The sequence below is a fragment of the Schistocerca gregaria genome, chromosome X (assembly GCF_023897955.1).
Source record: "Schistocerca gregaria isolate iqSchGreg1 chromosome X, iqSchGreg1.2, whole genome shotgun sequence".
Classification (NCBI taxonomy): Eukaryota; Metazoa; Arthropoda; class Insecta; order Orthoptera; family Acrididae; genus Schistocerca; species Schistocerca gregaria.
Genome location: NC_064931.1, coordinates 543,039,096 through 543,063,918, shown reverse-complemented (window position 1 = coordinate 543,063,918; position 24,823 = coordinate 543,039,096). Strand labels below are relative to the sequence as shown.

The window sequence follows — 24,823 nt, the reverse complement described above, 5'->3', positions numbered from 1 at the left end:
ATATTTGAGAGAACTTTAGTAGAAAATAGGCAGATGTAACTTACCACATATCTTTGGCCTACATTAGAATGTATGTAAAATTATTAAGATTTGTGCAATGTAATACATACTGAAGGAAACTGTCAGAGAAACAATGTGAGTCATTTTATGATTTAACTACATGATTTGGTGCATGATAAACCAAAACTTTGTATTTCACAGGAAATGTTCTTAACAGCTGAATTATTATGACATGATGATGACCCACATTACAGTTTGAATCTGCCTGCAACATTTATTGCTTGTTTTCCTTTCCATACAACACTGTACAGTGTAAAAGTAAGCCACAGCAAATTTCAGAAACTGTCAGGTACAGGCTGTGATGGTACTATGAAGGTACCACATTAAAAATGAAGGGTGTAGTTAACTGTTATTGTACAACAATTAATTTGCAAGAACATGTTGTACTACAATCAGATGAAGCAGAAACTTAAACCAACTTTATATTGGTCTGCTTTTCATGTTCTACTGTAGATCTCCTGACTTTCACAATCACATTTTAACTTCTGTTCATTCACTGTAACTTCAAATAATTCATAGTTTATTCATTAATGTGTGTGTGTGTGTGTGTGTGTGTGTGTGTGTGTGTGTGTGTGTGTGTGTGTGATGCATATTTTTGTGCAAATTTTGCAGAAAAATATGTGGTAATTCTATATTCTGTCCTGTAAAATATGACAAGTATTATGAAATGCATAGAGTGCTTCTCACCGTATAGAGATTTTGAGTCACTGACAGGCATAACAAAAATACTGCTACATATTTTGCCCAAAAGACCTTCTCCTGAAGTAATTAACAAATGCATTCCGACAAGTAAAACTCAAACACATATGACCACTGTCTCTGGCTGCAGTGACCAGAGACAGTGGCCATGTGTATGCGATTTGTGCTTGTGTGAATGTGCATGCTTTGTACTTCAGAAGAACGACTTTTGTGTGAAAGCTAAAATGGGTAGCAATCCCTTTGTTATGCCTGTCTGTGACCCAGTGTCTCCTTTATATGGTGAGTAACAATGTATCCTTTTCATAATATTTCTATTATACCATCCCCAACTTTCCTTGACATCACAAGTAATGGTCGTTAAAAGCAGGATGGTTATGTAAATCATCAATTTTGCAGTTTAACTGTCACAAAATTACTCAATTGTGTTTACCCATACACATCTCCATTTCACATGAAACTTGCAGTGCAAGACAGATTGCACTAATTACTGTTGTGATAGTGCCACGACATTTAACAGTGCCGCCACGACAGTACGCACAAACGGCGATAGAGGCGCTCCGCAAATCAGATGAGCGCGGGAGCGCCACCTAGCTACGAACGGCACCGGCCGCATGTCACGGCACAGCAGTCGAATACGAGAGACTGAGTTGTAATCATGTGATCAGCTATTGTTACTAAGAGAGAGTGTGAAAATCCACGCAATTATTGTGATAAAAAGTTATAACACTTTTTGGCGACGAGGTCGGGATATTTTCACCGCGTTGTGGATTTGCGTGTTCGTGACGGGGCAGACATGGAACAGCTTATGCAAGCGCTCATTGAACAACAAACACAGCTGACGGCAGCGATTCAGGCGTTGTCGACGTCGCTTACTCATCGTCTGTCTTCCTCTTCTCCGCCTCCATTCCCTCCTTACGACGAGGCCGCTGAAGACTGGGAGAATTATGAGAAACGTTTGCGGCAACACTTCTTGGCTTTCGGCGTTGTCGACGCTCCTATGTGTAAGTCGTTATTTCTATCTTGGATTTCCCCTCGGGTCTATCAGCTGCTATCTCAGTTAGCCCCTCTGCGGGAACCAGCCTCCCTGTCCTTCCAAGAAATGTGTGACTTATTGTCTGCCTATTATCGAACAAACACCCACGTCGTTGCCGCCCGCGTGGCGTTCTACCGGTGTCGTAAACAGCCCCATCAATCTTACCGGGCTTGGGCGGCGGAACTACATGGCCTGAGTAGGAAATGTCAGTTTGTCACGGACACTCATCACGAGTCTTATGCGGATTCAATGGTTAGGGATGCTATTCTGCGGCTTGCTCCTGATAAAGAAGTTCGGCAACGTGCCCTACAACTGCCAAACCCGTCGTTGTCGGAAGTTCTAAGCATCGCTCAATCCTTTGAAGTGTCTCACGCTGCTGGCGCGCAAATAGACGCGTGGTGTGATGTAGGCGCTGTACAGTCAACTCTCGACAAGGACAATTTGCCTGTTGCACAGGAGAACGAAGATGTGGCGGCGGTTCACTCGCGTAAACAACGTCGCGTTGGGCCGCAACGCTCGCAGCGAAACCAGCAACCACAGAAGCCGGTTCGTTCCGCGCTTCCTTCTTGCCCCCGTTGTTTCGTACAGCACGACAGGGCAGCGTGTCCAAAACGTTGGGCCACGTGTAATTCATGTAGGAAAAAAGGCCACATTGCTTCTGTGTGTCAGTCCCATAAAGTTCCTGTCGACGAGGACGAGGCGTCGGACATGGATGTTCACTGTGTGCTTTCTCAAACAAATAAGTTGTTTGTTACTGTTCGTGTTCTGAATAAAGACATCCGCATGCAAGTGGACACTGGCTCTGCAGTAACTCTCATTAATTCTCGCACGTATTTGGCGTTGGGCTCCCCTCCTTTGTCTCCAGTTACGCGCAATCTGAGGACTTATAATCAGCAGAAAATTCCTATCATGGGCCAGTTTGATGCTTCCACTGCCTACAAGTCTGTTGTTCGGCCCCTCACGTTTTATGTGGTGGATCATGCGGGCACTGAAAACCTGTTCGGTTATGATGCTTTCCAGTTGTTTGGGTTCTCCATTGATGATGATGTGCACCTCATATCTGAGGACATTCCGTATCAACAGCTTGATGGATTGTGTTGTGAATTTTCGTCCGTGTTCTCTGCTGGTCTGGGTTGTGCCAAGGATTTTGCAGCCCACATTACTCTTAAACCTGCGGCTCGCCCTAAGTTTTTCCGGGCACGCCCTGTTCCAGTGGCGTTGCGTGCACCTGTCAAGGCTGAGCTAGACAGGTTAACAGCTTCAGGGATTCTCCTTCCGGTTACCTCCAGCGAATGGGCATCGCCGATCGTGGTGGTTTCTAAACCAAACGGGAGTCTGCGATTGTGTGGTGACTTTAAAGCCACTGTCAACGCTCAGAGCGTCATTGACACTTATCCTCTTCCTCGTCCTGAGGAGTTGTTTACCAAGCTCGCTGGGGGCCAGTTCTTTTCCAAACTTGACTTATCGGAGGCGTACCATCAGTTGCCGTTGGACGCTCCTTCCAAGGAATTTCTCGTTATCAACACCCCTTGTGGGTTGTATCAGTACCAGCGATTACCATTTGGCGTCGCTAGCGCACCGGCCATTTTTCAGCGGTTTTTGGAACAGCTCACGGCTTCCGTTCCCGGCTGCATAAACTATCTGGATGACATTGTTGTCACGGGAGCCTCCACTGCGGAGCACCTTCGTAATTTACGTTCACTGTTTCGGGTTTTGCATTCGGCTGGGTTGAGGTGCAATCTGGACAAGTCACAGTTCTTCCAACCCTCCATTGAGTATCTTGGTTTCCAGTTGTCCCGTGAGGGCATACGCCCTCTCCGTGAGCACGTTGCGGCCATTAACGCTCTACCCCGGCCGTCTACGGTCAAAGAACTGCAGGCGTTTCTAGGCAAGATTGCTTATTATCACAAATTCATTCCATCCGCAGCAGCGGTAGCTTATCCTCTGCATCAGCTGTTACGCAAAAACGTCCCCTTCTGTTGGTCCGACGGGTGTGAGCAGGCTTTTGTCCGCCTGAAGGCTCATTTGCAGTCGGCGCCTTGTCTTGCCACATTCCGTCCGGGTCAGCACTTGGTTCTGGCGACTGACGCGTCACAGTATGGCCTAGGGGCTGTTCTCGCCCATCGGTATGAGGATGGGTCGGAACGACCCATTGCCTATGCTTCCAAGACCCTCAACGAGGCGCAACGGCGTTACTCTCAAATCGAAAAGGAGGCGCTCGCTATCATTTATGCTCTAAAAAAGTTCAGCGTTTTTTTGTATGGTTCTAAGTTTCACCTCATCACCGACCACAAACCGCTGGTCTCTCTGTTCAGCCCCTCGGCGTCACTTCCGGATAAGGCAGCTCACCGCCTGCAACGTTGGGCCTTATACTTGTCTCGTTTTCATTATGAGATTCACTATCGCCCCACGGCCCAGCACGCAAACGCGGATGCATTGTCGCGATTGCCGATGGGCCCCGACCCTGTTTTCGATCGCGATGAACTCCTCTGTTTTCACATTGATGAGGAAGAACGTCGTGCAGTCGAGGGCTTTCCACTTACAGGTTCGCAGGTCGCGTCAGCTACTGCGCGGGACCCGGTCCTGCGTCGGGTGATCGGTTTTGTTCAACGAGGTTGGCCAGACAGGACCGGGGGCCGGGCATCGGATCCCCTTCGCAACTACCATGCCTTGCGCCTTCGTCTGTCTGTTCGTGACGGTGTTGTTCTTCTGGCCACGGATGGCGCATCTCCACGGGTCGTGGTGCCAGCCTCTCTTCGCAAAGATGTTCTCAAACTGTTGCACGGAGGCCATTGGGGTATTTCTCGGACTAAGTCCCTGGCCCGCAGGCACGTTTATTGGCCCGGCATTGATTCGGACATCGCCCATATGGTTGCTGCATGTGGCCAGTGTGCTCAACAACTGGCGGCACCTCGTACAATGCCCTCTCCGTGGCCTGATCCAGCTCAGCCATGGGAACGGGTGCACGCCGACTTTGCTGGCCCCTTCCTCGGTACTTATTGGCTACTGTTGATTGACGCCTTCTCGAAGTTTCCATTTGTTGTTAGATGTCCGTCGCCCACCACTGCGGCGACGACGCTGGCTTTGTCCAAAATCTTTGCGCTAGAAGGTCTTCCATCCACGATCGTCACGGACAATGGCCCTCAGTTCTCTTCGCAGGCCTTCCGTGATTTTTGTACTGGACAAGGGATTCATCATGTTACCGCACCTCCCTTCCATCCACAATCGAATGGGGAGGTCGAGCGCCTTGTCCGCACTTTCAAATGCCAGATGAAAAAATTCCTTAGTGATTTTTCCACAGATGACGCCCTGCTGCAATTTCTGAGTTCTTATCGCTTCACGCCTCTGGGTGATCGCAGCCCTGCTGAACTCTTGCATGGCCGCCAACCGCGCACTCTACTGCACCTGCTTCACCCTGTCAGGCCTTGTACTGTGTCCCCTAGTGCGGGAAAATACTCGGTGGGCGCCGACGTGTGGGCACGAGGGTATGGATCTCGCCCTAAATGGATTCCAGGGGTGGTCAAGGCTCTTCGCGGCCGCCGGCTTTGTGAAATCCGTACGGGCGACGGCACGGTTGTTCGCCATTACGACCAGATGCGCCCACAAGTGGTGGCCACGCCTGTGCCACCGCCCCATCTTTCACCTCCACCAGCTCGAGACGCCAGTCCTGTCGCTGCTGCCGATCTACCGTCCGTGTTGATGCAGCCGCCGTCGCTGCCGCTTCCAAGTACTCCGGAACCGGCCCCAGTCGCGACGCCGCCTTCTCCGGGACCCATCTCGCTGGAGCACACTCCCAGGTCAATGACACCTATGGATGCTGCTCCGGAGTTTTCACCCATCATCTCATCCAGGAGGCACGTTCCTCGCACGAGCTTCCGTCCTGGACATTTTCGACCATACTCCCGTGTCTCTGCGCGGGATCTCCTCGGGGCCTCACAAGAGGCCATGGATGTCTCTGCGCTGTCCATGTCTCCAAGGAAGTGAGTGTTTATTTTTTTCAAGGGGGGAAAAGTGTTGTGATAGTGCCACGACATTTAACAGTGCCGCCACGACAGTACGCACAAACGGCGATAGAGGCGCTCCGCAAATCAGATGAGCGCGGGAGCGCCACCTAGCTACGAACGGCACCGGCCGCATGTCACGGCACAGCAGTCGAATACGAGAGACTGAGTTGTAATCATGTGATCAGCTATTGTTACTAAGAGAGAGTGTGAAAATCCACGCAATTATTGTGATAAAAAGTTATAACAATTACACCTGGTCTGCATGAAATATTACCAATAGCAGAGGTCCCAGATGGCGTTGAAGCAGCTGAGGTTGAGGTAGTGGCACGGAGACCTCTGCCAGCCAGAAGATGTACCCAGAGCAGTCCACTGATTCCAGGCTCTGCTGGGGCATTTGGTTCACTGCCAAGAGCGGTGACTGGTTTGTCCATTTTGTACTTAAGAAATTCTGAAATATCAATTGTCAGCATTTGTTTAAAATATAACAGAAAAATTAATTGAAATTAGAATATTTATTAAATCACAATTAAATATGGAATATTTGTTTATAAATCCATGGCCACATAATTAGTATTATAAACAAACTGTGTGATGTAGAAAATTCAGCAAAGACAGAGACTGTAGTGTCTTTGACAAAATTCCTCTCTTTGTTAGAAAAGAGTACTGTTTGTCATTAGTTAAAAATTGCATTCACCAGTACTACTTTACTTATGCTCAAAAAATAAATCTCTAAAATTAATACAAAATTCTTAACAAATTGTAACTCATATGCTTGCACCTCTGAGGTCTGGTGCACAGGAATGCAGCCTTAAGTCAACATGAAACGTAAAATTGAAAGATGGTTGTGACCTCTGTAGATCAGGACCAAGCACAAAAATCTAGCATTCTCCTAAACAGAAGTAGTTTCATTCTATATAAAATCAGTAAGATAGTTATGGATGATTTCTCAACTTGGATATTTTAAGGCTCCTTTTTTTTGGAGCAATAAAAGCAGGAGGTAAGATAAAAATTTTGTTCAGTGTAAGGATACAGTTCAATGTAAGCAAATTGTTACTGTTCTAATATGATCTTGAAAATACTCATTTAGCAATGTGAAAAGCCTCATTTCTTTTGTGCAATGTAGTTTAATTTGACACACCACAATTTAAATATCCTTGTCAAAATATCCTTTCAAAAATAATTTTTCCTTTTGCAGTGGAGTAAGCACTGATTTCAAAATTCCTGGCAGATTAAAATTGTGCACCAGACCAGCTCATAAGTCATGCTTAGATAGCTCAGTTGGCAGAGCACTTGCCCTCAAAAGACAAAGGTCCCAGGTCTGAGTCCAGCTCTGGCACACATTTTTAATCTTCCAGGAAGTTTCAGATTAACTCGTATCTACAGATCAGTTGACTTTCCATGAACTGCACTCAGTGGTAATAAATGCCCTTCTACAGAGCACCATACTTCAGCTGTAATGCAGTTTTATTCATTGTTGTTCACATCCACACTTATTCATTGTGGTTGGTTGGTTAGTGTTTAACGTCTCGTCGACAACGGGGTCATTAGAGACAGAGCGCAAGCTCGGGTTAGGGAAGGATTGGGAAGGACATCGGCCGTGCCCTTTCAAAGGAACCTTCCCGGCATTTGCCTGAAACAATTTAGGGAAATCACGGAAAACCTAAATCAGGATGGCTGGACACGGGATTGAACCGTCGTCCTCCCGAATGCGAGTCCAGTGTACTAACCACTGCGCCACCTCGCTCGGTCACAATTATTCAGGCTTGACAACATGGAGATGTTTGCTCCCTCACTTCCACTATACTTGAACAAACCTTCTCCATGCTTTCCTTTCACTCTCACTCACTCTCTCTCTCTCTCTCTCTCTCTCTCTCTCTCTCTCTCTCTCTCTCTCACACACACACACACACACACACTCACTCACTCACTCACTCACTCACTCACTCGTTCTCTGTCAAAAGGGCTTTCCAACATGTTATGAACAGACAATAATTTTACCTCTGTTTTTATACAATATTGATAATCACTCTACAACTGACAATTAAAGTACAAAATAGTTATCATTGCTAACTTCTACATTTCTATACAGTGGATAATATGATCTGAAACCAGCATTATGGGACATCATTTAAAGATATTTATTATTATCTTGACCTGAGTTTCAAATCACTCTTTAAAAAGTGTAAAAACTCTTCATGTTTTCTCACAAATATTTTAGAACAGCATTGCAACTTTCTATTAGTAGTAGTAGTAGTAGTAGTAGTAGTAGTAGTAGTAGTAGCTTTACTCATCTGTAGATCTTTAGATCAATTTAAAATAAGCTAATTTGTATACATATCTATTTTCAGACTTCTAGTTAGACATAATCGTTAGATTTACTCCTGGTATCCAATACTTTTTTTACAAATAACTTATTAAAAGAATGTAATGCCACACCATTCACTCATATCTCACTGTCAGTCACTGCAAACACTACACACACATTGTTTCATAACACTTCACTCACTACACACTACAAAGTTTATCTGTTAAATTTCTGTGATTACCAATTGTTGTTCTGTCAGGCAGGTTTAGCTCTCATGTTGTTCTACTGTTATTATTTATTTATTTTTTTTTTATTTAAGAGGTCTATAAGAGTTTAGAAAATTTTTATAGCTTGATCAGTTTATAATTGTGATACTTTCTGAACTACTTTTGCAAAGAATTCCATGAGAGTTTCAGCTGTAATTTAAATATCAAAAATCTTTGTCCTAATGCAAGGATTACTCTGGACATTGGAATCTGGAATATACTGTTCTGCTGAACTGAACATGTGAGATCATTTCCTATTAAGTGTAAATCACTATTTTTACATAGATGTCAATGTTTGTTCAACATTCTTCTCCTGCAAAGTTTTACATGTCTGTTACAAGAAATGTTTCACACCATTCTGCATTATGGAGCTGTAAAACATTTGTACAAAACTGCAAAAAGCTGATTTGAATGATACTTAACTTGACTAGTAATCTCAGTTTGATGAAGATTATATTTTGTGTTCTTCAGTTTATTACACAGTAACAAAAATTAAAAGCAGTGATATTTGAAGTGACAAATCAAATACACTTTCATAATTTCAGAAGCTATATTACATTACCTGCAGGATTTATATCCAGCAAATGAGAGCGAGGATCTTGAGTTCTTGTTGGAGAGGGATTTGGGATATGTCGTGATTCCAGATCCAACAAATGACGCATGCGTCGCATGGAACTGGCACGGCCTGTGGACGTACTGAGACCTGTCCCACTACCTGAACGTGATGAGTACTGATGTCTATCCAATGTGCTTGTCACATGAGGTCGATATGAGTAGTAAGGTTGTTCCTTGGGAAAAAGAAATATCTCATAAAGTATGGTTTCCACATTTGTTTGGCAAAATAGCTCTATATCAGAATTAAAGAGTCAAGACAAACAGTTGCATAGCTCCTGTTTCTTGTATTTTGTTTTCAGAACGACTTTCTGCAAATGTATTCTGCTCTTGGCACATTAGTGTATTCTTTGAATAATGAACAGAATTGCCAAAGATCATTTATTAAGATCTTCAAAGTAATGTGGTCTCTATAATCTACTATTTTTACGTTGGATATTTTTGTTGCTTTACATCTAATAACTTAATTTTGAAATTTAACATATTTTATTATAATCCAAGGCTAACAGAGAAATAAGTCATTTGTTGGTATATTTCTACAATGATACAACTTCACTGATATTGTCCAATCAGAAGTATATCATAAAAAGCACTGTATCATGATTGGTATTTCCTGTGCAAGGTTACGTAGTTACAAAACAAAAACTCATTATAGAGGTATTTTAAGACTAAATAAAATAGTAGCAAAATGTAGTTTACTGGATCCCTAGTAGAAATTTGGTACATCTACATTCAGATTCGTTATTTTGCTCTTCAAAACATAAATTTTATGATATGTGTACAAAATAGAACAGTTTTAGATACACTGTACTGCAATACATATCAGACATAGAGATAAAGTTAAGATTCACTTTAAATTCTGCACAATGGATTTCTACATATGATAATAAAAATGACTCCAAACTTCTAGAGATTTATGGCTTCCTTAAAACACTTATGACAAATAATAATACAATCTCTTCAAAATTCTTAACAAATTCCATGGATATTTTTTTCCCAGTCCTTGTACTCTGAGTTGATATTCAGTCTAGCATAGTGTTAATATGGCTAAAATTTTTTCCTTCATATGAATTACTACTTAATAAAAAGTGAAAATTACCTAATAACAGCTTGTTAGTGAAGGTGATATCTAACGTCCTGATTTCTATTTCAAAATCTTTCCTTCTTAAATATATTTATTTTGATCTTTTGTGTTATCTACTTTTCCAGTCTACAATGAAACATACAAAAGTAATTTCATATAGCATACTGACTACAGAATGTTTTTGTAAAGTTGTGCTTTTATGTTAGTGTCAAACATTTTAGCTGACTCAAACATTTTTATTTTTTGCACAAGCAGGACCCCACAGCTCAATGACAAGATTAGTGAACACTGATGATTAATTTTTTTTACAGAAAAATAAAAGTCTTGTTTAGTTTATCTTTTTGCAATTTTTAAACTATTGTTTACTAATTTCCGTGCGGTGTACCACATCATATATTTTGAATATTTTGGAAGCTTGCTGTCACAGAAATACATTTCAAAAGAAATAAACTCTTATGATTAACAGTTGTGTACTAGACAAATTATGGACATTGTATTATATTTCGGCTGTTGTATATATTTGATTTCAGTGCATCTTTTTGCGATTTGTGACATTTTTCAATTTTATTGCCATTTGTGGTAACAAATCTTATGTGTGATCTATTTGCTACCAATATATTCACAATGCTAACATTTTTGTGCCAATAAAGTTCACTTTGTGCCAAGAGCTGATTCTATTGTGCATCTTCCTTTATGCAGTGCACATTTCTAAGTATGGTATTGTTCTCTTTCAATTTGTTTCACTCTTATTGTAGGCTTATATTTTGTTATGCTCTTACTGCTATGTGAGTTTATTTATTTAGTAGCAAGTAAATATATTAAAAATCAGTAGCAAATGTTGTTTCCTGGTGAGGTTCAAAGGAAGAAAGACAAAGTTTTAACCTCACTTTAATGGCAGGAGGTTGACAGTGGGGTTTGAGCCAGTTGCTCTTGTTACACAGTTAAGATAATGAGGTTATGATTTTCTGTTGTGTGTGTGTTTTTATTATGTGGGTGGGTGGATGGGTGGGTGGATGCATGCAAAATGATGACACACCAATAAGGTACATGTACTACAAATGCCCTACAACCAGAGCTACTGCAATGATTGTCTGAATTGGCAATACCTCTTACTCAATGTAATACACATCTCCTGTTGAAAAGCTTGCAACACACACTACTAGGCTAAAGAGAAAGCAGAGGGGAAAGGGATCTAATAATTATCTGCAATTTGCAAATGCAGCAAATACAAACACTACTTATGGAAATAGTGGTAATAAGTGGCGAGGACTACATTATGGTCACAGCATGTATGCCTGGGGTTCTCATTCAGAATGACGAAAGGACCATAACGGCAGCCCATGATGACAAATTACATTGTATGTGAGATGGTTTATTTCATATAGTCGAGGAGAGTTTGAATCAAGCTAGCATACAGATTGTATAAATAAATACTACAAACACTAAACAGATTGCAACTAAAAAACCTAGTTCACTGGTATGTTTGTCCCCAAATCATGAAAAAGACTGTACCAAACTGCAAAATTAGGTTCTCACAACTGGTTAAACATGACATTCTCTGTGAAACTGTTCTGACAGTCTATACCCAAAAATTAACTGGACCAGATTCTTAAAAATACTACTCATAATCTAAATTGATGTGATTAATTGGGAATAAACAGACCTGATCACAATCAGGGCATTCACATTCTGAGTGGGATTAGTTAATTTAATGTGGCTGCACCATGATACAAAGAGCTACAAAAATAAGAAGTAAGCCTAAATTTTTAGTGCAATGGATGGCACAGGTAAATTATCAGAAATTATATAGAAGTATTTAACTTAGAAAAGTAATCAGTAACAGTACTTCAGCTCAAGTTTAAGTAAATAATTAGGCTAAGTACCCAAAGATATGTACAAAGGAAAATAGTTAAATAAGGGAGAAACAGCACCCTCTCTTGGTATTACAATAGTGCCACGAAGGTTCTCAAGAAATGAAAACTGTTGTACAGTACTTAAAAATTTTGGAATAAGAAATGGGAAGATGTTAATCAAAATATGCTTCTCTATGAGATGAACAGCACTTACAGCTGTCAGATTTACTGCAGCAAAATAGGATCATTCAGCAACACAAGGATTAGTATCGGCAAACTTGTTGATAAAACACTGCTGTGCACAAGGTGCCCCAGGTTCTAAACATGAGTAATTCTTATTATTTAAATTTTACAAAAAGTCTGCATTTTCTGTACATAGCCTTTCAGCTGATGTGACAACAATCAAACAGTTTGCACTGGAATAGGCTGAATCTTTGGTATTCGCACCTGCCATGCAGTGGCAATGGAGGATGCAGAACCAGCAATATTGGCAGCTAGCAAACTGGGTACGATGGTTGTCGACAGGGGGAACCCACGCTGTGTGTATTGGAGAGAGCCCCTGGTTTCTGAGGAGCCAAGTTAGGCAGCTGTCAACTCAAGTCAGTTATGTGTTTACTAGCTTAGCATCTTGACATGTGGATATTCAGCCTCTTAGATGTTTGCAAGTGTTTACCGAAATCTCTACTGTTTGATCTTGATTATGTGGGTGGTTGATGTTCTGGCTTGTGTTCTTGTCTTGATTTGGTTTCTGCTCTTCACACTTTATAATGCCCACTGCTGATAACTTGTCATGGATAGAACAGTATAGATTTGTCATCAGCAAAGCTCGCTTCCCAATCAAATCATGTTGCAAGATCACCTGACTTGTGAGACTGAGGTCTTTTAGACCCTTGACCAAAGAACATCTCTTTCCTCTGTTCCAAGCTGCTGCCTAGAACAGATGCTAAATGGCTTAGTTCTTTCATTTTTTAGTTTTTACCTTCTCCTCCAAGAGGAGTCTGAGGCTACTGGAGTTTTCTTGCCCACTGGCAATCCTCACCATGTAATGCCCATGAGCAAATAAAGCTACACAGATTCTTTTTCTGAACATGAGTGCTGTATATTAAGTACAAGTCCACACTACTTTCCAATCCTGAACACATCTCAGAGAGGGTGTGAAAAGTGGCATCAAAATTGGGATGCTGCATTCACCCTGTTTTTGGCTTTGAGGTGCTGCATACAAATTATTGAGCAATGAGCAGATGCATGAAACCATCGTGCAGTGCCATCAAGTTATGTGCTGCTGCAGATGCAAGAGGCCAACCAGCCTCACCCGTCATCTCTGCCACTTTCACACAAGGTGACGTCTTGGATATGGAGACCTAGCACCACCCAATGCCAGGCACCAATGTCGTCTTGCTGTATAATGCTGCAAAGCCAATTGTCAATCAATAAATGCAAGTCACGAACTTCACTTTTAGGGATAAGATGCCACTGTGTCCAATATTGCATGAGCTGTAACCATGAGCTGCCGCCGAAGACTTTTGTGTTTATGTGTGTGGTTTAAAAAGATGCCTCTGGCTAGGTAACAGGAACAGCTGGAGAAGAATCCTCACAGGTAAACAAGGCCTGAGTAACTCTCGATGAAGAATGATTAACTACAAAAGTGCCTTAATAAGACATTAGTAAATGTGACACTGCAAAGCAGCACTGTGCCTGTAGCTAGCCCCGCTTCCCCATTTCTGGGGTTCCCACAGCAAGTTCTACCCCAGCCCATAATTAGTGTTGCAATGTGTTTACTGATTCCTACCTTCAGAGATGAACAAGGCAAAAATTTCCACATTTTCATACAAAGTGCAATAGCTGTAGGGAAACTGTTTGCATGAAGTGATGAAATGTTGGTAGGAGTCACTCACCTTTACTTGCAAGGAGAGGCATGCATTTAGGTTAATACCATGGAAGGACTCAGAAATACCAAGGCATTTGAATCCTTGTACAATATGGAGATAAGCATAGCATTAGCTACTGTAGGGATGCCAAAATTCCAGAAAGGATTTAGAGCATTTCGCTGACAGGACAAGAGCTGTGTCATGTCACACATATGTACTATTTGAAAGTAACAAAAAGAATGAAACATTTATCAGAGAAGAAGAAGCGCACTGTGTTGATGTGTTAGTTCGTGGGATTAGCCCACAATTAGGTGCTAAGGTAAAGTCTGCTTTTCTGAGTAGACTAAGGGATGCTATATGACTTGCATTTCTGCACAAGAGGTCTCGGCAGTTCATCCAATCTTCCACCAGGGTAGATGGGCATTCATTGCCTATGTGTGCTGTACTCATTGCAAATGCCAAGGTTCCAAAGCTCCTAAGTTTTTGGCTCCGGCATGTGCCTATTGTAGAAAGACCAGACATGAGAGAGAGACTTGTTGCTCTCTACAGCATCACTCAGCTAACCAAATGGGTTATGGAGGTGCTCAAAGGAATATGAATGTGGGAAATGGATACAGGAGCAGGAGCAGTTCTGCCACTATCCACCATTCCCCATCTGGAAAGCGAATCCAGTACGAGAGGTAGGATTCATTCAGCTGGCAAACATAACTTTGCAAGGTAAAAATCAATGATAGGCAAGCTACATTTATGATTGATACAGGCACACAAATCTTTTTTTTTTTTTTTTTTTTTGTTCATTAAATCTACTCACAGTCAAGAATTAAAACTACCACATTGCAGACTAAGAGAATTGGGGAAAAAAGAGTAATTTACCCAATAGATTCACAATATGTGGAACTGGAAATAGATGGAAAGAAGTACCAGTCTATATTCAAAATAATTTGGAAGAATGGGCACAATTTTGATGCCATTTTACGCCATAATTTCCTGTGCCATTTTCAAGGCATAGTTAACTTCCAAATAGAAGAAGTCCAATTTGGGGGAAATGTCCACAATTTTGGCATTTTTTCCTGCTATAAGGACGCAAGGGAGTCCAGAATGAATGACCGCATTCCAACAACACACTAAACCAAATACTACAGCATTGAAGTTAAAAAAAAAAAAATGGAGAAAATATTGGGCGGTAAAGGGAAAATTGTTTGGACAGAGCTAAATAATGTTTTGTTAAGAGGCTATACTTTCTTATTTAGTGGATGCATTAACAAGAAATGAAGTTTTAGACAGTAAACAGAAACATTGAAGTGCAGTTTATCTTGAATGAACACAACAGAAGAGTGTGTTTTTTTACCAGTAAATATAAATAATTTTGGAAACAGAGATATAAAAATTCCCCAGGGTACTACACTCGCCATTGTACATGAAGTAAATATTGATGAGATAAGAGCATGCCAAGAAAACGAACAGCCTGAAAGAACAGTTTGCATAAATTCTATCTCAGTTACATCCCCTATGAAAGCAGAAATTGAAAAGAAACTTGAACATTCATGTAAGGCATTTTGGTATGTGTTGTGCCCCATTCTAGCTGAATTTCCAAGTTTGTTTGAAGAAATGAAACAACTTCTGGCAACTTCTTTAACGTGCGATGAGATTCTTACAGGTGATGCTAGGCCTATAGTCCAGAAACCTTATCATTTACTATATCACTTGTAGCCCATAGTAGTGAAAAATATTTCAGATTTTCTAGAAGCAGGAGTAATTGAACCTCCTTTCAGCCCCTGGTCTTTACCTATAGCAGTTGTCCCAAAGAGAACCAGTAAAGACGAAAACGCTTATCAAGTTTGTGTAGATATGTGAATCAATAATGTCACAAAACTGGACACCTATCCCCTTCTATAGGTTGATGACACTTTTGGTCATCTTGGCAAATGCAAATTCTTCACCACCTTATTAGATATGCACTCTGGCTACCATCAAACTCCTGTATCTCCAAAATATCAGGAAAAGACAGAGCTTGTTGTGCCATCCAGTCATTACAAATACCTAAGGATGCCCTTTGGCCTCCAAAATGCTCCTGCTACATTTCAACACTCTGCTGATTTACTTTTCCAAGATTTAAAGCTGACCATATGTCTCATATACCTGAATAACACAACTATCTTTTTAAGTACTATAAGAGAACATGCAGAATGACTGAGAAATGTGCTAACTCATGTCAGTGATGCTAATCTAAGTTTGAAATTAGTAAAGTGCAGTTTTGTCCCATCACAAGTGCACTATCTAGGCCATATAAATGTGGAAGATGGTGTACACACCAGTTCTGTGGTTAACAGAGGTAGTGAATGATTTTCCAGTGTCAAGGAACATTAAATAATTGCTACTGTTTCTTGAATTAACAACTTACTATCATCATTTTGTAGAGAACTATCCAGCCACAACAAAACCGCTCACAAAATTGCTAAAGAACAGAGCTCCTTTTGTTTGGACAACAGAGTTGCTCATTAACACTGAGAGAAATTCTTATACGTTTACCTGTTTTCACATACCTGGATTTTGCTCTACCTTTTAATGTGTCATGTGATGCTGGCAATGTAGCTGTTGTCTTCATTTTGAGTCACATACAAGATGGTGGGGAAAAACCAACTGGTTACACATCACATCAGCTGTATCAAGTTGAGAAAAACTATAGCACTACCAAAAAGGAACTCCTGGCATTTGTTTTTGGCACCCATTACTTTTGGTGTTACTTATGTTGATGACAGTTCATAATAATTACAGATTATGCAGCTTTACAATGATTTTCAAGTTTAAAAGATCCCAGCAGCTGACTTGACATATGGGCCTTAAAACTTGATGAATATGACTAAATAGTCAAACACAAGCTAGGCAAGCTAAACCAGAAGGCAGATGCCTTGAATAGGGAAATTAAGATCCTGCAAGTGGATGATATTCTTACAGAGGAATTAAGAATGTCACAAGAACCTGATGCTGAGTGTAAGAAATGGGCCATCTCACCAGATTTTGTACACGAGACGACGTTTTATATAAGAAAATATGTCTTGGAAAACAGATAGTAGTGCCAATGCCTATCTGTAAGTGAATATTGCAACAATGCCATGATAGCATACAAGCGTGTCATAATGGGAAAAGCACTAAGCAAGCACACATCGCGGGCTGTTATCGGTGGCCACAGTGAAAGAAAGATGTTGAAAAATAAGACGTTCAAACTTGTCTCCTGTGTGCTAAGAGAGGGCAAGGGTGAAGACCAAATAAACCTTTCAAATGCCACAATCACAGACCTGCTTCCTATGCTAGTCATGTCCTTCCTGGAAACTGTTTGGGTATGCTTTTGCTAGGCATGCACTTAACCAGCCATCCAACCCACAGCCAGCCTGTCATTCTGCCATTTCCAAAATAAAGTCATTCTGTGACCTCCGACACCAGCCATATCTGTGAGCAGCCTAATCAACAGCACCACCATTTGCAGTCATGATGGACTTTGTCAGCAGCATGCTCTCGAGCCACCTCGTCATCGCAAGTAGTCCTTCCCTGCCACTGACCACAGTCTTGTGAGTCCAGTATGTTACGCTCTATGAGCCACTACATCATCACCACACAGCTGCCACTCACATGCCAACCATGGCCTCACTGGATGGATGTTGCCATTGTTCACCTCAGACCCCTGCATTGTGGGGCTTGTCAGTTACAAATACTCTGAGGCAATCTTACTTCAGTGATTAAACCTTAACTCTGGCTGAACCTTCTTACTAGTGGATACTGTGTAACCTTATTTCTTGCTGTCCAGAAGTGACTCTTTATTTTGTTCTTGTCATCAAGGAGTCACCCTTTAATTTTGTATTACTCATGTTCCATGTTTGTTGACTTAATAAATTGTTTGTTCATCATTACCAGTGGCTCATCAGTAAGTGTCCTCCCCTTGTGGTCAAAGACATAAAAGGGGGAAACAGTTCTGTAGTCAAAAGAATGCTAGGATCCCACTAGACCTAGTAGGAGATTATGTAATGATATGACATATCATCATGAAACCATGCATAACTTAAAAATTTACATGCACCTCAGATGGAACACTTCAAATATTGCATTTTGTGTCACGTCTCAGTGCCCTATTACAGCTCCCAGACTGGAAGACTGTACTTCATTTTTATTGCTTAAACAAGTATAAAGGTATCAAAATACCATCTGCTGTAGTGGATTCATCAAAGCTCAGAAAGAACCATTCAGCACAAAAGCCAATGTGCACTAATATTGTTACGCAGTAACTGATGAGTTCACATTGCTATTATTTTCATTCCGCCTCTCTATATGATTTATAGGCTAAAGACTGGGAACAAATTTTATCTTAAGTCTTAGGTGGGAGGCAGAGTTTGTATTTTATATGCAAATCTGTTTTTTTAACCATGTTGATGATTCTGTTTTGTTTTTGCCTCAATCAGACCCTGATAACTAATATATTTTGCTTAAGTGTTGCATTTGTGCCATTCTTGAAAAGTTACCTATATGCCTTATAGCTTCTTTTAAATATGAGTTCAATATTGCTATTGCCTGTGCAGTACCTCTTCTCCATTGGATTGATACTGCAGACAATAGCCTGTCCTCTATGGACATCTGAACTTTGTCAAACAATACCATCCACACAGTTGATGCCTGCTGTGCGCCACTGTGTGTTCTAACAGGGCTCCACATGACTTGCAGACCCCTGTGCTACTAATACATCATTACTTTTACATTTGTATGTTACATGGTCTACATTATCCCAGCCTCTTTTATTCATCCCTCTATATTTTATTATCTGCCTCTACTATTGAATAGTTTTGTCATATGTTTGCATTATATCACTATGTTGAGACATACTTGCTACATAGTTTTCACCATTGTCTGGTATGGCAAGGTCATGTTCAAAGTCTATAGAATTTGAAAACTTGCATTACAAAGATGCAGATCAGAACTCATCATCTTGGAGAAGGCTGCAATGTCGTTTCGAAGGAATCTTCAGAAATAAGATCCACTCTACTATGAACCAAAACACCTATAGTTCTACCACCACAGAACAAGTGCAATCCAACATTGCACCACATGCCTGGTCTCCAAGTAGACATTGGCAGTGAAATTCAGCAGATTTTGTGGAATCCATTTTTTCTTGGAACTGATGGCACAAAAACACCAACAAATTTCACTTGATGGAGCTGCCATTCATATTGCAGCGTTTTGCCATATTTTACTTAATGTAACTGTTCTTGCAGTGACTCCTGCCTGGCTTGCTATTCCAATACTGAGTGTGACTATAAAGTGATGTTTCACATGAGAAGTGCCCCGTTTTGCAGTTGTCATTTTACAATTTTGTTAATCAAACCTTTTTAATTTTATAGATCATCCTGTTTGATATTAAGAAAGATTTATTCAAGTATTTGACTTGATGCCTTCCATGTATCAATACATTTTCAGTTACTTAGTGGACATAATTGGTGATGACAATGAACTCAAAATAAATTTGACTTACAATGCTTCCATCCTCCCTGATCGCAGTTAAAACAAACTGTTGCATTTCAAAATTATGTTCTGTGACTTCAATCTGCCTTATCATTAGGTTGTCACTGAATTGGTGCCGCCCTGGTGGTTACCTGTTCACCATAAGGATGTTGAACACTGTGTGTTCAAGTTATTCTAAACGAAACCAACTGCAGCCTGACGTGGAGGTCTTTCAACATCAAGCAGACTCTGTTCTAATACAGCTCACACTGTGTCCTTTACCTCTTCTAATAATACTACAAATCTATCATTCATTTGCTTTCTTAATTGTGAAAATGATTGACCTTAAACATGTACTGATTATTTTTACTTTATATCCTAATCCTTCTCGTACGGGTGTTTCAGTTGCTTGTACACCTCAATGCTGTTTCTGAAACCAGCTTTGGCTACTTCTGTAACACCACTGCCACCACAATCCTGCATTGACAACTGTAGTCACCACATATAACAATTACACTCACCATCCAAGATTTGAATTGTTAAATGAAATTAAAATATTGCATTTTAAATAAAAATCAAATATTGTTATCCCCTAGATTTATGGCCCCATTTAGACTGTTATGTTCACCCATGGTGAACTCTTTCAGGAAGCGGGGACGCAATGTACCAGGTGACCCCAGGCACCAAACGTAAGAAATTTTAATTATTTGAATTTTGCAAAGAATCTGCCTATTTCATCCAGCGCTTTTCAGTGATGCTAGAACAATCAAATGGTTCATGGTGGACTAAGTCAAACTGCTGTTAGCAAAGGAGCTTGTCAATCAAATAATGTCACAAGATCACCTGATTTGTGAGGCTGAGAACTCTCAGAGCCATAACAGAAAAACATCTCTCTCTTCTGTTCAAAGCCACCACCTAGGGCAGACACTAAATGGCTTAGCTCCTTCACCTTTGAATTTTCCTTTCTCCTTTGATTTGGCTGGGGCTACTGGAGTTATCTTCTCTCTTTCCCCTGGTAATCTTTGCCATGTAAAGACCATGAGCAAGCAAATCTATACAGTTTCTTTTTATAAACCTGAGTACCCTATATTAAATACAAGCACATATCACTTTCCAATCCTGACTACTCCTCCAAAGAGCTGTACAGCTCAAAATTGGCAACAGCAAAATGGAAGTGGAGTTTTGTTTTCAGATAGTCCTTTAGGAAGTAATGCAGACAGCATTCATTTCTTGTACAAATGCAAAAATGAGTGGTATGGACCTTAGTACCTGTGATTTGCATGGATTGAAAGATAGTACAAAAGAAGGCAATAGGAATGACTCTTAAAAGTACTGTTTTATATCACTCTCTTGTACCTTAATGGAAGAAAAGGAAGGAGACTTTAAGTTCAATAAGTGTCATTGGTGATTTAGTTAAAGCAGATGCTATAGTGGAGATCCAGAACATTTTGAGGTAGAATGCAATTGCCACCTCATACAAAATTTCCAGCCTTTTCCATCACAACTGGTGTACAGTCTATAAACCTGTTTTACAGGTGCTCTCTTGTGGATTCATGAAAGCAATCATGTAGATTCCACTTTTTCTACTTCAAAATAATTTATGACTTGCTAACAGACTGTTGGTTATCACAGAGAATGTATTTTCTCAGGATATTGATATATCTTAATATGATATTAGAAAGTCCTACCTAGACTGCAAGTACTGGAGAAAGTAACCATTCTCTGGATATTTGAGGCATTGAGCAGTTGATAGCTACACTAACAAGATTGAAATCATCACTAAGTTTTTGAACAATGACTTGCCTCTTAAGTCTGGGGTTGTATCAGGTAGAATGGGTGAGGAACAAGGAAGAGAGGGTGTGAAGGGAAGGCTGGAGGGAAGTGAGGGTACTGCCATGGGAACAGAATATGAATGTGGCATCAGTGAATCCACCATGTCACAGACAGAGAAGTTGGAAGTGGCGCATAACATAGTGGAGGAAAGCTCTAGGAGAGGTCTGTGTGTATAAACCACAGATGGAACTGTGTGGGTGTAGTTTCATGGAGTGAAGTGAGGGACTTGGGAACAGTAGAGGTAGTGGATGTGAGACGGGGGAGTGGAGATGAGATCAACAGGAGGAATGCAATGTTGAGTCCTGCCATAATGGATCCATCCGCAAAAGTCTAAAACAACTTCCAGCACCAACTCAGATCCTACACTAATCGCTATATTACTGTCCTGGAGGGACAGTGGTCTTCTCAAAGCATTAATTTTGAGACTGTGGAAAACTGGTGAAAAATACTAGTCATATTCTACATATGGAATTGGAAGCAATAGGCAATATACACTGTTATGCACACAATGGGTCTGATTACGAAGTGAATTATGTTATTAATAACCTGATGTTGTGTAAATGACTTTTTCATGGTGGGGAGGGAGGAAATGATCCAGACAGAAGTGATAGAGAGTGGGGATTGCAAACAAATGTAGATAAATACAGTGGAGGATAAATACCAAGATGAGGTATTCTCCACCCAGACTGGTCTGATTTGTATTTTAAACTTCGCACTGCACTTTTCTCGTGGTCCATTCCATTCCAACTTTTTTTTGTACTTTAATGCCGTTGCCTTATAGCCTTTTTTTCCTCTTTGCTTAAAAGCTATTGATTCTCTTATTTCAACCACTCCATAGTCTGTGAATGTGTCTTCCTCTATCTCACATGTATGTAAGGTAGAACTATGGAAGAGTTATAAGCCATCTTTCTGCAATATGTTTCATCTTTAATTAAGTAATGTCCTTTGATTTAACATCCCACCACTAACAACCTCACTTTAGTTAAGCCAAAGATAAGTTTCATGAGAAATCTGTAGATAAAAACACAACACCAGAGCACGTAGAGCATCTTAGATGTTAATACTATTTTATCTGATTTGGAACAGAAGTGGAATTTTGATAGAAGTTGATGACTTGCTATTCTTTTTGGGACTTTCTTTTCTTCTTACACACTTTCGTTAAAAGTGGATAACAGAATCAGAACAGAAAATGTAAATTCTTTTCCTACTAAGTACCCAGCAATGTAATGTTCAGTGTTCTTTCTTCTCACCTGTCTTGTTCCATCTAACAAATTTTCTGCACTATATGTGAACCTTTGTGCTCGCTGTGCTTGTAGAACATCTCTGCTTGCCCTGAGACGTTCATAAATTGCACTTGTAGATGGTGTGCGTTGCAACCAAGCTCGATATTCATCAGCTGTGAACACACTTGGTGAGGATGGAATACGCCCTGAAATAAATTTTACAGGTTGATTTATCTGGAGGAGACACCATAAGTATTTCTTTAAAATTAGATCAACAATGAAAATTTATTAACAAAGTTGAATAACTTGCTAAAAACTTTCTAAAGCCAAGATCACATAAAAATTTCTTTATTCACAAGCAACCAGTTTTGATAGACCTTTCTGTCATTTTCAGGTCTGTAACATAGTGCATGTACATGGAATATATCTCATATCATGAGTTATGACATAATATTAGAGACACAGAAGTTTCAGTTTGGCCTTACAAAAAAACAGAAATTGAACAGTACATTTCCATATCTTCAAAATTTTTGTTATAAAATGCATTCATTTTGAATTGGACCTTAAGCCAAATTGTCATGTAAATAAAATGTAGCACATTATATAAATATTTGTCATAAATAAAACCTTTAAAAGCAAAAAGCAACTTGTGACATAGGCCATGTCCATATTTGTAGCACTTAACAGATGATTGTTATGGCACAAAAAACACAGTAATGACAAACTAAAGCTTCTTTCTCAACTTTTATGTCAAAAGTCATAATAGGAGATATATTTCATGTATAAGCACTATGTTACAGACCTGAAGATGACAACAAAGTCCGTCAAAACAGGATGTTTGTAAATTAAGAAATTTTTATGTGATCTTGGCTTACAAAGTTTTCACCTTGTAAGACAGATTGCTTCTTCTGATTTCTCAAAATGAGAAAATTCAGTCAAGTTAATAGCACTGCAATTGTCTAATTTTGTTTAAGAAAATATATTCATGTATTAAACACACCATGAACAAATTAATTTTCCAAACATCGAAACAAAATACTTTATGTAAGAATGTTGAAGATGGAAACAGTTATTTGAATGTTTATATAATTTTGTGACTGGATTCAGTTTCTATAAAATTTGTTTATGCTGTAGTCTATATCAAATTGTAAAATGAGGAACTAATGCTTAACCACTATTTAAAATGGCTGTCATCAGAATTTTTACATATAATGTTGGTCCTTTATTTTGTAGTATGGTGTGAGCTACAAAGCAGAAGAATTTTATGAAAACTTTGGTATTTCTAGACAGACCCCACAGAATTTGTAGCAAGGATAGGAAATAGTACAGGGTGATTCAAAAAGAATACCACAACTTTAGGAGTTTAAAACTCCGCAACGACAAAAGGCAGAGCTAAGCACTATCTGTCAGCGAATTAAGGGAGCTATAAAGTTTCACTTAGTTGTACATTTGTTCGCTTGAGGCGCTGTTGACTAGGTGTCAGCGTCAGTTGATGCTAAGATGGTGACCGGTCAACAGAAAGCTTTTTGTGTTATTGAGTACGGCAGAAGTGAATCGACGACAGTTGTTCAGCGTGCATTTTGAACGAAGTATGGTGTTAAACCTCCTGATAGGTGGTGTATTAAACGTTGGTATAAACAGTTTACAGAGAATGGGTGTTTGTGCAAAGGGAAAAGTTCTGGATGGCCGAGAACGAGTGATGAAAATGTAGCACGCATCCATTATCTGGAGATGTTAGAGAATTGGCTGTTCCCTCAGCTCGAAAAAGAAGCACAATTCATATTTCAGCAGGATGGAGCCACCACATTGGCACTTATCTGTCCGTAACTACCTGAACGTCAACTACCCGAGGCGATGGATCGGCCGCCAGGCAGCCCGTGACAGAGCACTTCATCACTGGCCTCCAAGAAGCCCTGATCTTACCCCCTGCGATTTTTTCTTATGGGGGTATGTTAAGGATATGGTGTTTTGGCCACCTCTCCCAGCCACCATTGATGATTTGAAACGAGAAATAACAGCAGCTATCCAAACTGTTACGCCTGATATGCTACAGAGAGTGTGGAACGAGTTGGAGTATCGGGTTGATATTGCTCGAGTGTCTGGAGGGGGCCATATTGAACATCTCTGAACTTGTTTTTGAGTGAAAAAAAACCTTTTTACATACTCTTTCTAATGATGTATAACAGAAGGTTATATTATGTTTCTTTCATTAAATACACATTTTTAAAGTTGTGGTATTCTTTTTGAATCACCCTGTATAATGAATAAACCCATTAATATGGAACCAAGGATATTTCATTTGCCCCTTAGACTGCACTGCTAGTCTGTATTAACTGCAATTGCGGGCTATGGTTTCCGTGTTTGGTTGCCTGCTGCTGCAGTGAGAAAAGTCCAGTGAGGACTCCTACTATGATGCTGTGGAGCCTCCAGAACTGTATCTACAATGTCCCAGCCTTATTGATTGGTGTATGTCCCCTGGACCTTCATGCAAGAAAAAAG

General features: G+C 40.3%; 1 protein-coding gene across 5 annotated transcripts in view; it reads right to left on the bottom strand.

The window, feature by feature from the left end:
* Window positions 1-24,823, bottom strand: part of LOC126298466 (rho GTPase-activating protein 100F-like) — a 737,196-nt gene that overhangs the window by 172,264 nt on the left and 540,109 nt on the right. For all 5 annotated transcript variants that reach the window (XM_049989795.1, XM_049989799.1, XM_049989796.1 and 2 more), the window contains 3 exons: window positions 22,352-22,530; window positions 8,930-9,155; window positions 6,071-6,244 (listed from right to left, as the gene is read on the bottom strand). In XM_049989795.1, coding sequence (XP_049845752.1) covers window positions 6,071-6,244; window positions 8,930-9,155; window positions 22,352-22,530 — 579 coding nt within the window. The remainder of the gene's footprint in view (window positions 1-6,070; window positions 6,245-8,929; window positions 9,156-22,351; window positions 22,531-24,823) is intronic.